The sequence below is a fragment of the Lethenteron reissneri genome, chromosome 23, assembly GCF_015708825.2.
Source record: "Lethenteron reissneri isolate LAM-NWPU_2019-01 chromosome 23, ASM1570882v1, whole genome shotgun sequence".
Taxonomy (NCBI): Eukaryota; Metazoa; Chordata; class Hyperoartia; order Petromyzontiformes; family Petromyzontidae; genus Lethenteron; species Lethenteron reissneri.
In genome coordinates this window covers 5641953-5657022 of record NC_083801.1, presented here as the reverse complement: position 1 = coordinate 5657022, position 15070 = coordinate 5641953, and the positions used below count along the sequence as shown (strand labels likewise).

The following is a 15070-nucleotide window of genomic DNA, read 5'->3' as shown; positions in this document are numbered from 1 at the left end:
ACCTGGGACGGTACCAGCTGACGCAGGACCAGGCGCGCGCCGCCTGCATCCAACTTGGATTCACCATCGCCACATTGGGAAATCTACAGGACGCCCTTGCCCTTAAATACGAGCAATGCAGGTAACACATTGTGTACGGGGGGCATAGAAGTATGGTACAACAATGGATTTTTCCACACACACACCTCTGCTGCCCACGATGTAGCGCCGTGGCAGGCCGATAACATTTGATAATCACGGGTGGATGTCGATACAGGATTAACCCTGCTAAGCTTGAGAGGTGATATTTGTCACATTACTTTGTCGTAGGCAGTACACCGTGTATGCAATGTAATGACGCTCAATAATTTAACAAGGTTCAAAGTCAAGTCAAAGTCTCGTCATGCCAAACTTAAAACCATATTCATAATTAAATCGCAGTTGAGTTCCCCAGATAGTGGCGCTTAAATAAAAATAATCTAGAGAGATGAAGGGCAAAGTCGACTCCTTTCAGCGGGATGTGAACGCACAATCGTTTAGATTGTGAGTCACATGTTAACTAGCAGGCGTCGTGGTTTTATGTAATACTGGCGGTATGAAGGTGGGAATGCCATTGACGGACTCCCACTTTGAGGGACTCCCACAGAGATGAACATATGCCGAAGCTTCGTGGAACGCGGAGGACTCTGACTCAACAGTCTTGTCCGAGAATGTGAAACGTCAGCTGGAATAAAAACCGATTAATGATAAAGCAAACACCACAATTTTGTCCGGTGGCTTCATAGTAGTCCATGTTTAGAGCCCCAAAACCGACATTTACAACCCAAGAGGGCATTCGCAATAATACGACAAAGCTGGCACAAATAAAACAAAAATATTATTTGGGTATTTCGGTAAAGTCACGTAGATAGAGAGGTTCAAAGTAAATAACCTTTGAACTTATCTACGTGACTTTACCGAAAGACCCAAATAATATAAATTCCTGCAGTCACGAAAGCTTTAAGTCAAGATGCATTTGTTGTTGTTGTATCAGATGTTTTAATATATATTTTGTTACTGATCTCTTTCCATTCAATACTTTGTTCAGTGCCTTCCCTAGTTTCGTATTTATTTTGTGCTAGTTATAATTTTGTATCTGTTTAGATGCCACCTGAATTCGTGAATGCCGATGCAGAATTACGTTTTGCTGCCCATTTCATATTTACTTTTAAAAACCACCGACGTCGACACCGGAGCACTAACACATCCACGCGTGTGTTTGGTTTGGAAGCGAGTGAGAATGCTGTTAAACGCTGCTGTTCTCCCCTTCTGCTCTGTGTGGATTCGTGCAGGTATGGATGGATTTCCAAGCCCAACTCCTACGTGCTCCCACGCGTGAAACGCGTCATGACCTGTGCGCAAGGCTATGTTGGACTGTTTCAAGTCACCACCTTGCTGCCTCGGCAGTTTGATGCGTACTGCTATAACAGAGGTGTGTATGCGTGACTTCTCTGTGTGCTATAAAGAAGGGTCATCTCCCGAAGTGTCGTAAAATGTTATACGTTTACCTGTTAAGTCAGTATTATTGACGAATGTGCGAGTTTTATTCACGTGAAGAGCAGTAGCCCTGCAATTCCAATAACCGATTTCGAGCCACCCATATTTGCGACATTGTATGTTGAACTTCTTTCGTACGTTACGTAGCCAACCGTGCTCATCAGAGGTGTGGGGGAAGGACAACAAACCAAACAGAAAAGGCAGTTTGCATGCACGGCCCTTTGGTCAATTAACTGCTGCATGATGGCCTCCCCGCACCTTGTGGCTTGTAGGGGTCATTTGACCATACTTCACCACGCTGGTCAAATTCTTTGGGTCTTTCGGTAAAGTCACGTAGATATCTATCTAGCTACGTGACCCCAGCATTTGAATTCCTGCAGTCACGAAAGCTTTAAGTCAAGATTTAACCACGCCGGTCAATTTAGGTTTCAGATGGTGGAGAGTAGCATACACGATGGAGGATGGATTTCTTACAGTACAGCAGCGGATTGTATCGTACTGCCCACCACATAGACCTGCAGCTTGTTACAGCCATGGTGGTCACTCAAGCAAGCATCGTCCAGGCTCTGCCCGGTTTAGTTCCCATGATCTGACAAGATCGAGTGCGTTCCAAACGATTTGGTCATTTGACATGATGTGAACGTGGCAAACGAAACCTATCATATGGCTATTTTGATTTGAGTCGTCTTTACGTGACAGTCTGGTGCAGTGTCGAAACATCGCCGCTGGCTAGCCAAAGCTATGGGATTGTGGTGCTGATCACACCACCGATCACGGACTCTTTGTGTTTTGTCGTTATTTTGCGTACAGGGCAGTGGGTAGGTATAGTAAGCAATTGCCTGTAATAAATCAGGAATGTGGGTAAATCGAGTTTTATATATACACATAACTGACACACATTGCTTTTTTGTCTCTGTCATATGTGGTGCTTGCTACAATCTTCCAGCCCGCGACACCACCATTACCAGCTCCACCACACAGGCCATCAGCTCCACCACACAGCCCATCAGCTCCACTTCCACCTCACAGGCAATCAGCTCCACCACACAGCCCATCAGCTCCACCTCCACCACACAGGCAATCAGCTCCACCTCCACCACACAGCCCATCAGCTCCACTTCCACCTCACACGCAATCAGCTCCACCACACAGCCCATCAGCTCCACTTCCACCTCACAGGCAATCAGCTCCACCACACAGCCCATCAGCTCCACCTCCACCACACAGGCAATCAGCTCCACCTCCACCACACAGCCCATCAGTTCCACCTCCACCACACAGGCAATCAGCTCCACCTCACAACCCATTAGATCCACCTCCACCTCACAGTCCATCAGCTCCACCTCCACCACACAGACAATCAGCTCCACCTCCACCACACAGGCCATGAGCTCCACCTCACAGCCCATCAGCTCCACCTCCACCTCACAGCCCATCAGCTCCACCTCCACCACACAGGCCATGAGCTCCACCTCACAGCCCATGAGCTCCACCTCCACCACACAGGCCATGAGCTCCACCTCACAGCCCATGAGCTCCACCTCCACCACACAGGCCATGAGCTCCACCTCACAGCCCATGAGCTCCACCTCCACCACACAGGCCATGAGCTCCACCTCACAGCCCATCAGCTCCACCTCCACCACACAGGCCATGAGCTCCACCTCACAGCCCATGAGCTCCACCTCCACCACACAGGCCATGAGCTCCACCTCACAGCCCATCAGCTCCACCTCCACCACACAGGCCATGAGCTCCACCTCACAGCCCATCAGCTCCACCTCCACCACACAGGCCATGAGCTCCACCTCACAGCCCATCAGCTCCACCTCCACCACACAGGCCATGAGCTCCACCTCACAGCCCATGAGCTCCACCTCCACCACACAGGCCATGAGCTCCACCTCACAGCCCATCAGCTCCACCACACAGGCCATGAGCTCCACCTCACAGCCCATCAGCTCCACCTCCACCACACAGGCCATGAGCTCCACCTCACAGCCTATCAGCTCCACCTCCACCTCACAGGCCATTAGCTCCATCTCACAGCCCATCAGCTCCACCTCCATCACACAGGCCATCAGCTCCACCTCACAGCCCATTAGCTCCACCTCCACCACACAGGGCATTAGCTCCACCACACAGTCCATCAGCTCCACCTCCACCTCACAGGCCATTAGCTCCACCTCACAGCCCATCAGCTCCACCTCCACCTCACAGGCCATCAGCTCCACTTCACAGCCCATCAGGTCCACCTCCACCATACAGGGCATCAGCTCCACCTCCACCACACAGGCCATGAGCTCCACCTCACAGCCCATCAGCTCCACCTCCACCATACAACCCATCAGATTCAGCTCCACCTCACAGCCCATCAGCTCCACCTCCACCACACAGCCCATAAGCTCCACCTCACAGCCCATCAGCTCCACCTCCACCACACAGGCCATGAGCTCCACCTCACAGCCCATCAGCTCCACCTCCATCACACAAGGCATAAGCTCCACCTCACAGCCCATCAGCTCCACCTCCACCTCACAGCCCATCAGCTCCACCTCCACCACACAGGGCATCAGCTCCACCTCACAGCCGATCAGATCCAGCTCCACCTCACAGCCCATCAGCTCCACCTCCACCACACAGCCCATCAGCTCCACTTCACAGCTCAGCAGCTCCAGCTCCACCTCACAGACCATCAGCTCCACCTCACAACCCATCAGCTCCACCTCCACCATACAACCCATCAGATTCAGCTCCACCTCACAGCCCATCAGCTCCACCTCACAGCTCAGCAGCTCCAGCTCCACCTCACAGACCATCAGCTCCACCTCACAGCCCATCAGCTCCACCTCCACCATACAACCCATCAGATTCAGCTCCACCTCACAGCCCATCAGCTCCACCTCCACCACACAGCCCATAAGCTCCACCTCACAGCCCATCAGCTCCACCTCCACCACACAGGCCATGAGCTCCACCTCACAGCCCATCAGCTCCACCTCCATCACACAAGGCATAAGCTCCACCTCACAGCCCATCAGCTCCACCTCCACCTCACAGCCCATCAGCTCCACCTCCACCACACAGGGCATCAGCTCCACCTCACAGCCGATCAGATCCAGCTCCACCTCACAGCCCATCAGCTCCACCTCCACCACACAGCCCATCAGCTCCACCTCACAGCTCAGCAGCTCCAGCTCCACCTCACAGACCATCAGCTCCACCTCACAACCCATCAGCTCCACGTCGCAGCCCAGCAGCTCCACGTCACAGCCCAGCAGCTCCACATCACAGCCCAGCAGCTCCACGTCACAGCCCAGCAGCTCCATGTCACAACCCATCAGCTCCACGTCACAACTCAGCAGCTCCACGTCACAACCCAGCAGCTCCACGTCACAACCCAGCAGCTCCACGTCACAGCCCAGCAGCTCCACGTCACAGCTGAGCAGCACCCCGCCGCCTACTAACGTGCCTGAACCAGGTGAGACATTCCCCTTTCGAAGCACAAAGTCTCCTGCTGACTTTGGATGCCTCCGGTTGTCTTAGGCAGTTCTCGATGCTTGAGCTGTATGCCATGTGCCGTGTGTCAACGGTGTAGGCTGGAAGGTGCTCGCTGCCATCCTGATCACAGTCCTGGGTTTGGTGCTCCTCATTTCCATCGGTCTGCTCATCTATTGCTGGTGAGTTTACACCGAGAGTTTAACACATATGCGTTCGCGACCAATGTAGTCCGTACTGAAGGTTTTGGGTTAGATCGCGTATCAATATAGATCGTGCTGGGTGGGACAAGCTAAACATAAAAGCATTCTTTCAATTTAAAGCTTTCGTGACTGCAGGGATTCGTATTCTTGGTTCTTTCGGTAAAGTCACGTAGAAGGGAAATAATAAAATAATAAAAATACAACTTTTTTCACATTTTCTTGCTGTGGTTTTCACACCTGATGATGATTGATTGTGTTGCAATCTAAACGTCGTTAGAATGTTTTTGTTTTATTTGTAATACTTTATTATTTCCCTTCTACGTGACTTTACCGAAAGAACCAATAATATAAAAGCATTCCACTGTATATTCATTAACTGTGAATAGCCCAACCAATAATAGGTCCTGCATATTCTCAGATTAACAGGATGCATTGCAATTTATATGACTACATTGACCGCCCTCTGGCCCTGATAGTCTAACAGTGATGACATCTCCTTTACTCACCTCTATCTAAAACCGTAGACTTGTTCACAATTCTGGCTAATCGCCACAGAAGCTGGTTGTAATCACCAGCGAAACGTCGTACCCGAATTGTAAATGTTGTGGGTTTTCTCTCCAACACACCAGTGTGCTGAAGTAGTAACCAAATGGCACGTTTTGTTTACGTGACAAACCTTACTCAATGGCTGTCTAGGGTGGTGGCGGGTTTAACTTCCTCTTAATATGATAATTGTTTTACCCTTCTATCTGGCAACAAAACTGACACCTTTTTACAAGGAGTCATGTTTGCATAGACCACAATACCTGCAGTCATAATGCAAACAAAAAACATAACTCTGATAATGTATGCACTGTCCTTGAAGTTGATTGGTCCACACCCGAGACAGCTTTCCTTAGAGCCTAGTCTCACATGGGTTGGACCAGATGACGCCAAAAGGTGCACCTTTTGGCGTCATCTATTTTTTATTGGCAAATGAGGTTCCAATGGTGTAAATTCCTCTCAATAGTTCAACAGTTCACTCGATTGCCCAGACAAATATAGTCTCTTAAACACCATTTTACATTTTTCAAACGATTAATGGATGTGCAATTGACTGTTTATCTTTTTCCAGCCGCCTTCAAAGGCATCAGAGGTGGATTTTGTGATCCGACGACCTGGAAATCCTTCATGAACATCACCATCACATGGATCATTATGTCTACTGTATATGGGTTAACGTAATTTAATTATTTAAGGTAGCTTGTTAACCACTTTGCGTATTATGTTGATCATTGGGTCTTCGCATAATTTATTGTATTGGTGTAATGTGCAAGAAGTTTATGTAAAATGTACATATTCTTTATTTAAATTGCATGTAATGCAAAGATTTTGATTTAAACACCAACGCAGTGTTTATGTATATTGTTGCTGTTTTTTCCAGGATTTTTCTGTTGCGCGTAGCCACTTTAAGATGTGTCTTGTTCATGTTTTTGTTTTTGTTGCGGTTGCACCCGAGTCAAGAGCCGCATGGCTCACAGGGTTATTCCTAATAAATGAAATATATATATACACATTTGTACTTCTGATTGTGTCTTCTTAATCAAATAAACAGTGCTGATGTATAATAAGTAAACATGAATACAGTATAGACTCATTTGTTCTCGAGTGTGCGTTTGGACGGTGTGGTTGACCAGCCATTTTGGAAAATGTTCTTGGGGAGCGACAAGTCCGCCAGAATGCAAAATGGCTGATCCGGAGATCACGCTGGTGGCTTTTTTTTATTAAATCCTTTATATTAAGTTCACTTGCTTGCTTGCTTAGGACCGTGCAAATATTTCGGTCGTTATTTAACCCACTTCCCGTGATCCAATCGAGCTGACATTTTGCACACAGACTCGTTGTGCGTGACAATTTATTTTCGTGAATTTTTTTCTCAAAATTTTTACACTTTTTAGGAAAAAATAAATTATATTTAATTACCAATTGCTTAATGGTGGCAGGCAATCATCTGACCCATGGGTGGCAGCCATCTCAAGCCAGAGGACGAGAGGACTCTAGCCGCCACGCATATAAAGGATTTATAGTGAAAAACTTTGTTTTTACGGGTTAATTTTTTTGGGTTTCACACAGTCCCAGGAATTCGTGTTCACTCATCCATTCCTCTGGGTGCATGAAACACATTGTTGTTGTTAAAAATGTCAGTTGCCAAGACAATCTCTCTCCTCTTAAACATATCTGGTGGTGGTGGGCGGGGGGGGGGAAACAAAACAAAAACCATTCCCAGCAAATATGAATGCATTCACTACAACCCTACAAATGTACTGTGAGTTTGACGCAAATCATGTGAAAAATATAGCAAACACACGAGACAACATCATTTATAGATAAGATAACCAAGTAGAAGAGTTACGGTTTATTGCGAACAGATAATTTTATTTTGAAACCATTGATGACTTAATGATTCAGAATTAAAATAATTGCATACCACGTAATACTTCGCAAGGATTTTAATTGTAAAGATAATAGGAATACACCAATGAAACAGACAGCAGATTGGGTAAGAGACATGCAACAATACATTGCCGTTGATATAATATCAGATCAGTAACATACTCACCACTTCTGTCGGGGAAATTAATAATCTTTAATACAAATGTAACAAGAATATAAACGTCTGGCGATTGAGTAAAAGTTGATTCAGACGTTGTTAGTAATTTAATCTCAGCATTGGGTAAGACACGAATATAAAAATATCTAATTACATAGAAATTTGATTTCACAGGAGACATTTGCGATGTAATAAAAATGGTATGGCATATGGAGGATCGAGGGAGATACGTTATTGATGCGGGCATCGGAGTGGCAATTTAGAGTGGCAATGACTGCGAAGAAGACAAAGGCTAATTATTGGATACTGTAAGAGAAGGCCTGCAAAGTCTCATGTCGTCTCTTTATTACACGTGCAATCTAGCTGACAGAAAGTGTGGTAGTTAATAGCATTGTTTGTGACATTTAATTGAACATCGTGTGTTCTCAAAATTAGATAAAATTTTAAGTAGCTCAGCTGTAAAAGTTCAATATAAACCCAGAGAACACATTGTCTCGGGCATGGTCAACAAAGATGCCATTATTAGTGGCATCAATATCGACCCACACCGTGTCTCCCTTATCCAGATGTTGCACGATGCTCCCACCCATGTTTTCAGCCCCAGAATCTTTTGTTAGTTCGTCAGTAACAGTCAGGATGGTTCTGGTATTCCGTTTCAGAAAGGCTGTTAAGTTTTTCCCAGAAACTGAGAGGTAGAACGTGAAGTAGTAATACCCCGGATGCTCACATTTGAATTTTCCTGTCTGAGTATTGTAATGCTTTTGTAAGTTAGCAATTTCCAAGTCGTGTTTAAGTATTCCAACCGTGCTCTTTTTTCTGTAGGAGGTTTTGACTGAGAAAGCGGATCTCGGCAACATGTATGGGGAGCCCTTTGCCCCGTCATTTCCATTGTGTCCCCTGGGTCCTCGGTCTCCGTTTGCACCCATTGTGCCCACGTGTCCCGGGTCTCCTGTATGACAGACACAGATTTAGATATTCATCCAGAATTCCCTCGTTATTCACGAATTTGCTATCCGCGTTTTTGGCTCTCTGCAAATGGCATCCGGAACTCCGCACGACTGCATCGAGAGAGAGATAAAGAAAGTGATGAGAGATAAAATGAATAGATAAAGTGATGAGAGAGAATGTGATTCGGGAAAGTGATGAGATGAAGTGATGAGAGAGAAAGTGATGAGGCAAATAAATTATTTATTATGATAATGTTCATGCATTTTATAAGCCTATGCATTTATTTAAAGTAATTGATTATCCGTAAAATGTGATATTCACGAGCATATCAGTAACATATCCCTCGCGAATAAGGAGGGAATATATTCTTGGTTCATCTTCTTGGTTCTTTCGGTAAAGTCACGTAGAAGAGAAATAATAAAATAATGAAAATAAAACATAATACAATTCTCACGACGTTTCGGCCACAACGCAAGCAGCCGTCCTCAGGTGAAGAACAGAGCTGTCGGAAAGACAGCGTCCTAATGAACACTGCTTGGCAGCGTACTGTATTTTAAGCTGGGTGGAAGGAGCAGAGCACCTTGACAAAGGAGTTTACATATCAACAGAGGTATTTGGCATGTTGATGACAAATGCAGATATGGGGTTAGTCGCTCCTTGTGGAATGTGTAGGCGGTGGGGTGTCTCAAATTCATATTATGCTCGTGTATTATGTAGGATTAGCAGTAATAAAGGAAGGGAAATTTTTTTATAATTCTAAAGAACTGCAAATACCCTACTACCATACAATAAACCGATGTGAAAAAACGTAATTTAAATTACATCAATATAATCAATGTACTCAATATACTTAAGCTGACCTATTAATATTAAGTAACTGGGTATACACTACACTATATAATGACTTATTATACCTTTCAATCTAAATTACACTGTGTAATATCGTATACACAGCCCCAATATAAGCTCTAACATTATGTATTGTATTCATATGTAGGAGAGAATACTGTAGCAGAGTGTTCAACTCGCAATCTCAATGAAACAAGTTTAAATCCTTCTGAGGCAGATAGAATGAATATTACTTCGTGGGAATTAAAATCGTCAGTATATGGAGAGATTAATCATTGCCATAGAAATGTAGCATTTTGAAGCAGGCTGACACTTTTCTTGATTGATAAAACAATAGTAGTTGGTGCTTGTGTTTTAAATACATAAATTCCACCATGTTGAAAATTTTATATATCAAGGCTACCATTTTAATAATGGTTTTGTACTTACAGTGAGTCTAGGTTTCAGAAGTAATGGGTTAAAAGTTACCCCATGTTACAAAAACCCACTCAAATGAATCTGTTTACAAACAACTTCAGAAGGTTGCCAGGCCTATTCACAGCGTATCAAAGTCTCTTCATTGTAATTTTACTTGCTCGAACCCAAAACTTCGCCTAAAACAAAGTGTTTATATTCTCAGCAGCTCTCCCGCGATATTTCTCACCTGATGACGGTTGCTTGTGTTGCGATCGAAACGTCGTGATATATTTCGATTTAAAGCTTTCGTGACTGCAGGGATTCATCTTCTTGGTTCTTTCGGTAAAGTCACGTAGAAGGGAAGTAATAAAATAATAAAAATAAAACATAATAAAATAAAATAATTCTCACGACGTCTGAAGACGGCTGCTTGCGTTGTAGCCGAAACGTCGTGAGAATTATTTTATTTTATTATGTTTTATTTTTATTATTTTATTACTTCCCTTTTACGTGACTTTACCGAAAGAACCAAGAAGACGTCGTGATATAGTTTATTTATTTATTTGATCAATCTATGTGGCTCTACCGAAAGACCCAAGAATAATAAGAAGAAAGTGTTTAATATTATGCTCGTCTCTGGGGATGAATTGTCTGTGGATTACTACCCAGGCAAGGTGTAGAGAAGTAGTAGTAGGAGTTGGCATGCATGTCGAAAGAGAGGGAACAGAGGGGATGGTATGGAAGTGTGAATTGTACCTCTGGCACCCTGAACGCCTTTGTTCCCTTGAGGCCCATTCTCACTCATCGGTGCGTTGAGTCCATTCTGTCCTTTGGGTCCTTGCATGCCAGGGAGGCCTGAACAAAAACACATATGCTATTACAAGTTTATGCAACTTGTAGCTTCACATTTCAAGATTTCTAGGTTCCAGTGTTCACTTGAGACCACAAACTGACAGCTGTACAATTTTTGCACCAACCTAATGAATGGTTTCACACACCTGTATTCCCTTTCACAGCTTCGCCTGGATCTCCACGTTCACCCTTTGCTCCGTCTGCTCCTGAACATACAGAAGCAATGCACATTTTCACACCAAGCTTTACTCGATTAAATACTCCAACTAGGCAGTATTGTTATCAGACGATAGATTTGCTGCACATTTGTTGCTGAAAACCAAACACATTTAAATGCACGCGGTTGGTTTTCTGCTATATTCTATTTGTTTATCCCACACATATGTTTTTTTTACTTATTTAATTTTCAAAATGTGTGTGGTTTAGATTTTAATATTTGTATATATATTTCTTCTTTTTTTCTTCCAGCATTTATGCTACAGTTAAAAGTTAAAATTTTAACGTACACATACAGCCCTTTTGCCAATCGACTGCTGGATGAGGGCCTCCACACATGTTGCTGGTCATGGGGGTTAATTGACCATTTTGCAGCACACTGACAAGGTGAGAGTTTGTGAAGGCGGGGATCACATATGACAGGAGCATAGACACACAGTAAAAACTATGGGTTTTGCTTCACTGCCCTGTGCCGGCCACTATGTAGTCATGTAATAAATGTTTCATCTTTACATATGCAGTTAAACAAAAACTACGTTATTGTACATCAATAAAATATCCGTATTATACAAAGAACAATAGCAACAAATACTGTGCCAGATACAACTTGTGAGAAGTGATTCTGCCCTGAAAGTTTAATTATCGACTAATTCTCTCATTCTTTGACTGAATTGTACGTGACCTAAACATGCCTCACACGTATCACAAATAGCACAGCGATATAAAGCAATGCTCAAATTCACCTGCTCGTGTCTAACTTTGAATATAGTGGCGGTGTAATTCACAAAGCGTTGCTGGCGAGGTCAGAGGAAGATGTCACTCACCATCCTGGCCGTCGGACCCACGCTTCCCGTGTTTGCCATGGATTCCTAGGTACCCCTTCTGCCCCTCGCATCTTGGTTCTCCCTCTTCGGCAAAGGTCCCTGCCGACACCACCAGCAGCATCAGCGTCCCCGATAGCCACGTGCGCATAATGGCTACGAACAAAAATGCACGCTCATCTGAGATTTAAAAAAATACAATTATACGTTAAAGACAAATTCCACTTTAAGATTCAATGTAGAAAATTACAGATTAGAATTTTTTTTTAAATATATAAACTCTTCATCAAATAAAATAACGTCACTGTTTATAACGAATAGCTGAAAAAATATAATTTAAACCACTTCGATTAAAACCATGATCTAAGTTTTAAAATACCAATCAAGAATTCTGCAGGGTTTCTTGAGATTCTCTTGAAATAACTTTAAGAATTCAATGCAGATTTGTCGAAATATGATTATGCCGTAGGAATGATTTCCGTGTCGTTATTTGTGATGAGGTTGTACAAAGCACTGGGCTTTATATATTACCATGATGTGAATGACTGCGTCAATGACATCACATTGCATGCTGTTTTGTTCAGGCCACTTTCTCCTTTTTAGTCGGAAAACCCTCGTGACTGTGTAGCTTAGTGGTTAGACATATTTTGTTTTTAGTGGCGTGTAATATATAACCCTTTGTCAATCCACTGCTGGATGAAGACCTCCCTATATCATGTCAATGTGCACTCGTGTATATCAATCTGAATTTAGACAATTGTAGATAAATTAAAATGTCAGCTGTTGTGAGCCTGACATAGATTCATTTCACTCCTTTGCATCCATTGTTATTTTGGAAGAGTTTTCAAAGTACATTTAAAAAAAAGTTTACTATACTGATCTTTTCCAATTTATTTTCATTCAAACACAATTACAGTAATAATACATAGTTCAAAAGTCAAAATTATAAAGTCTCTATGAAGACAAGTGAGCAGTGAAATTGCCCCTATCTCACATTTAGGCCGATGAGCCAGTGGCATAAATGCTAAATGTCCTTAGCAAGAAGCAGTTTATCCTCAAGATAAACATGAACAATAATGTCTCACCTTTAAAAAAAAGCTTTTTGCATTCATTTTGTTTTCAAATTATTGTGTGGTATACGTTAAAAAGAGACCAGATGGCTCAATGAGCCATTCTGTCTACAGGAAAGCAACCCATACTGATCCCTACCTAAAACCTGACTCCCACCACCATCCATCCCAGAAGAATTCCCTCATCAAAACTTTACACCATAGAGCTTAATGTATCTCCGGCCATGAACACCTAACCGGTGAACTCAAACACGTACACCAAGCTTTCAAGGCGAATGGATATTCTGACTACACAATCCGCAAAGCCATCACCCCAACCGTGAGGAAGGAGCCATCTGAAGATCCAATCAAAACCATCACCTTGCCATACATAGCAGGGGTAACCAAACATATTTCCAAAATCATGAGCAAACACAAGATCTAGGTCCGATTTAACACAGTACATAAAATTCGTGATCCGATCCCATCTGTGAAGGACAAGATCCCTAACATGCAATACCCCGGCGTCTACAAACTAAGCTCTATCTGCGGCAGTAGTTACATTGGGGAAACTAAGCGACATGTCTCAGACTGTGTTCGTGAGCATAAGGCAGATTTGAAACACGGGAGGACAAATACTTCTGCCGTAGCTGATCATTATTTTAATGCGGCTGGCTCACACGAAATTGATTTATCTAAGACGAAGGTACTTAGCAAACCCACTAGCTATCAGCAAAGATTGTGTCTGTATATATGGATGGCTTTATGAACTAGACACAATTTCAACCGAGAAGATGGGTATAAACTCAGCAATCACTGGAAGGACGTTATCTGGCCGTTATGTTTCCATTTTAGACCTGGCAGCCAACTACGACCATCACGTCTAGCAGCAACCTCCACCGTCAACAGTGTGAGTGTGTAAAGCGAGGTGCAATGATTAACTGGCAGCCCTTTAATTGGTGGAAACCCACCACCAGCGCCTGTCGTTGCCCATCACTTACATTAACATTAGCTGCCCCGCCATGCTGCTGCACCTGAGCTACGCCCATGTCAAACCTCTACCTGGCAGCCCTTTCATTGGTGAAAACCCAGCACCAGCGCTGTTGTTGCCCACTACTACTACCATCACTTACATTAACATTAGCTGCCCCGCCATGCTGCTGCACCTGAGCTACGCCCATGTTAAACCTCAACCTGGCAGCCCTTTCAATGGTGGAAACGCAGCACCAAGCGCTGTCGTTGCCCACGACTACTGTCATCACTTACATTAACATTAGCTGCCCTGCCCATGCTGCTGACACTTGAACTACGCCCATCTTAAACCTTTATAAACAGTTTGCCTTTAGAGGCTAACCCCCTTTTCCTGATGACGACCGCTTGTGTTGCGATCGAAACGTCGTGGTTTTTATTTTTATTATAATTTTTCTATCTACGTGACTTTACCGAAATAACCAAAGAATAGGTGTACGTAATATATATGTTCATGAACATTTGCTGACAAGCCCACGTTGAAATATGTGTGCAAGAGAGCTCCTGTTAACCACGGTGATGTGGAGGATGGCTATCACAGATTCTATTATCCGTAATCTTATCTGAAAATGTACTCTACTAACATGTGAAGGGGGGGGGGAAATCCGCAGATAATTTAATTAATTTGTTCACATGGCTCCTCTTGCGCATAATAGGAAGCCGTTCCACAATGCAGGATGAAAAAAAAACAGGATAATCGTGGATAATAGGAAGAATAGGAGTTTATTAGACGATGGAGCTCCCGTGGATAACAGGAGTCAAAGATCAGAGGGTAATTGATAAGTGTAAAGGAGTTCTGTAACACGAATTCCCCATGATTTCAGACCATATATTTTATTTTCGCATACTTTGGAAATGTTGTCCTGGCTTTTATAGACTGAAATCTCTCCAACATTTAAAATGTTGCCGATTGCTGCAAAGATTAATTTAAAAACGACCTAACCATTTTTATTATAACACTGACTTATATCGTGGTTAAATGTACATCGAACCATAGAAGATGAATGCAATGTGCAATATTTCATTGTAAATAGTTATATTTTTGGCGATGAAACTGTTTGTATTGCACATGAAATGCAAAGCAAAACACTGCGCACATTGTAG

The 15070-nt window shown here is 43.6% G+C and overlaps 2 protein-coding genes across 3 annotated transcripts; one reads left to right on the top strand and one right to left on the bottom strand.

Moving 5' to 3' along the window:
• The first annotated feature begins 4482 nt into the window (after positions 1 to 4482).
• On the top strand, positions 4483 to 6718 carry LOC133346227 (uncharacterized). Its single transcript, XM_061557767.1, has 3 exons — positions 4483 to 4996; positions 5114 to 5195; positions 6331 to 6718. The coding sequence occupies exons 1-3, from the start codon at positions 4483 to 4485 to the stop codon at positions 6362 to 6364; spliced, it is 630 nt and encodes a 209-aa protein (XP_061413751.1). The 3' UTR covers positions 6365 to 6718.
• Positions 6719 to 7604: 886 nt separating this feature from the next.
• On the bottom strand, positions 7605 to 12385 carry LOC133345759 (otolin-1-like). 2 transcript variants are annotated; one of them, XM_061556726.1, is made up of 5 exons: positions 12268 to 12385; positions 11892 to 12068; positions 10998 to 11057; positions 10756 to 10854; positions 7605 to 8755 (listed from the first exon to the last, which is right to left on the bottom strand). In XM_061556726.1, exons 2-5 carry the CDS (start codon positions 12037 to 12039, stop codon positions 8259 to 8261), a joined length of 804 nt encoding a protein of 267 aa, XP_061412710.1. In that variant the 5' UTR covers positions 12040 to 12068; positions 12268 to 12385; the 3' UTR covers positions 7605 to 8258. The 2 variants fall into 2 exon arrangements, with proteins under 2 accessions (XP_061412710.1, XP_061412709.1); XM_061556725.1 differs by having other exon boundaries at positions 11892 to 12044; positions 12268 to 12375.
• Positions 12386 to 15070: the final 2685 nt, after the last annotated feature.

Excerpts from the sequence above, each read along its gene's own strand:
- LOC133345759 (XM_061556726.1), bottom strand. The coding sequence starts at position 12,039 with ATGCGCACGTGGCTATCGGGGACGCTGATGCTGCTGGTGGTGTCGGCA. Across the intron at positions 11,058-11,891 it reads TGGGTCCGACGGCCAGGATG|GAGCAGACGGAGCAAAGGGT; the intron begins GTGAGTGACATC and ends CTGTATGTTCAG. Across the intron at positions 10,855-10,997 it reads AGCTGTGAAAGGGAATACAG|GCCTCCCTGGCATGCAAGGA; the intron begins GTGTGTGAAACC and ends GTTTTTGTTCAG.
- LOC133346227 (XM_061557767.1), top strand. The coding sequence starts at position 4,483 with ATGAGCTCCACCTCACAGCCCATCAGCTCCACCTCCATCACACAAGGC. Across the intron at positions 4,997-5,113 it reads TACTAACGTGCCTGAACCAG|GCTGGAAGGTGCTCGCTGCC; the intron begins GTGAGACATTCC and ends TCAACGGTGTAG. Across the intron at positions 5,196-6,330 it reads GGTCTGCTCATCTATTGCTG|CCGCCTTCAAAGGCATCAGA; the intron begins GTGAGTTTACAC and ends ATCTTTTTCCAG.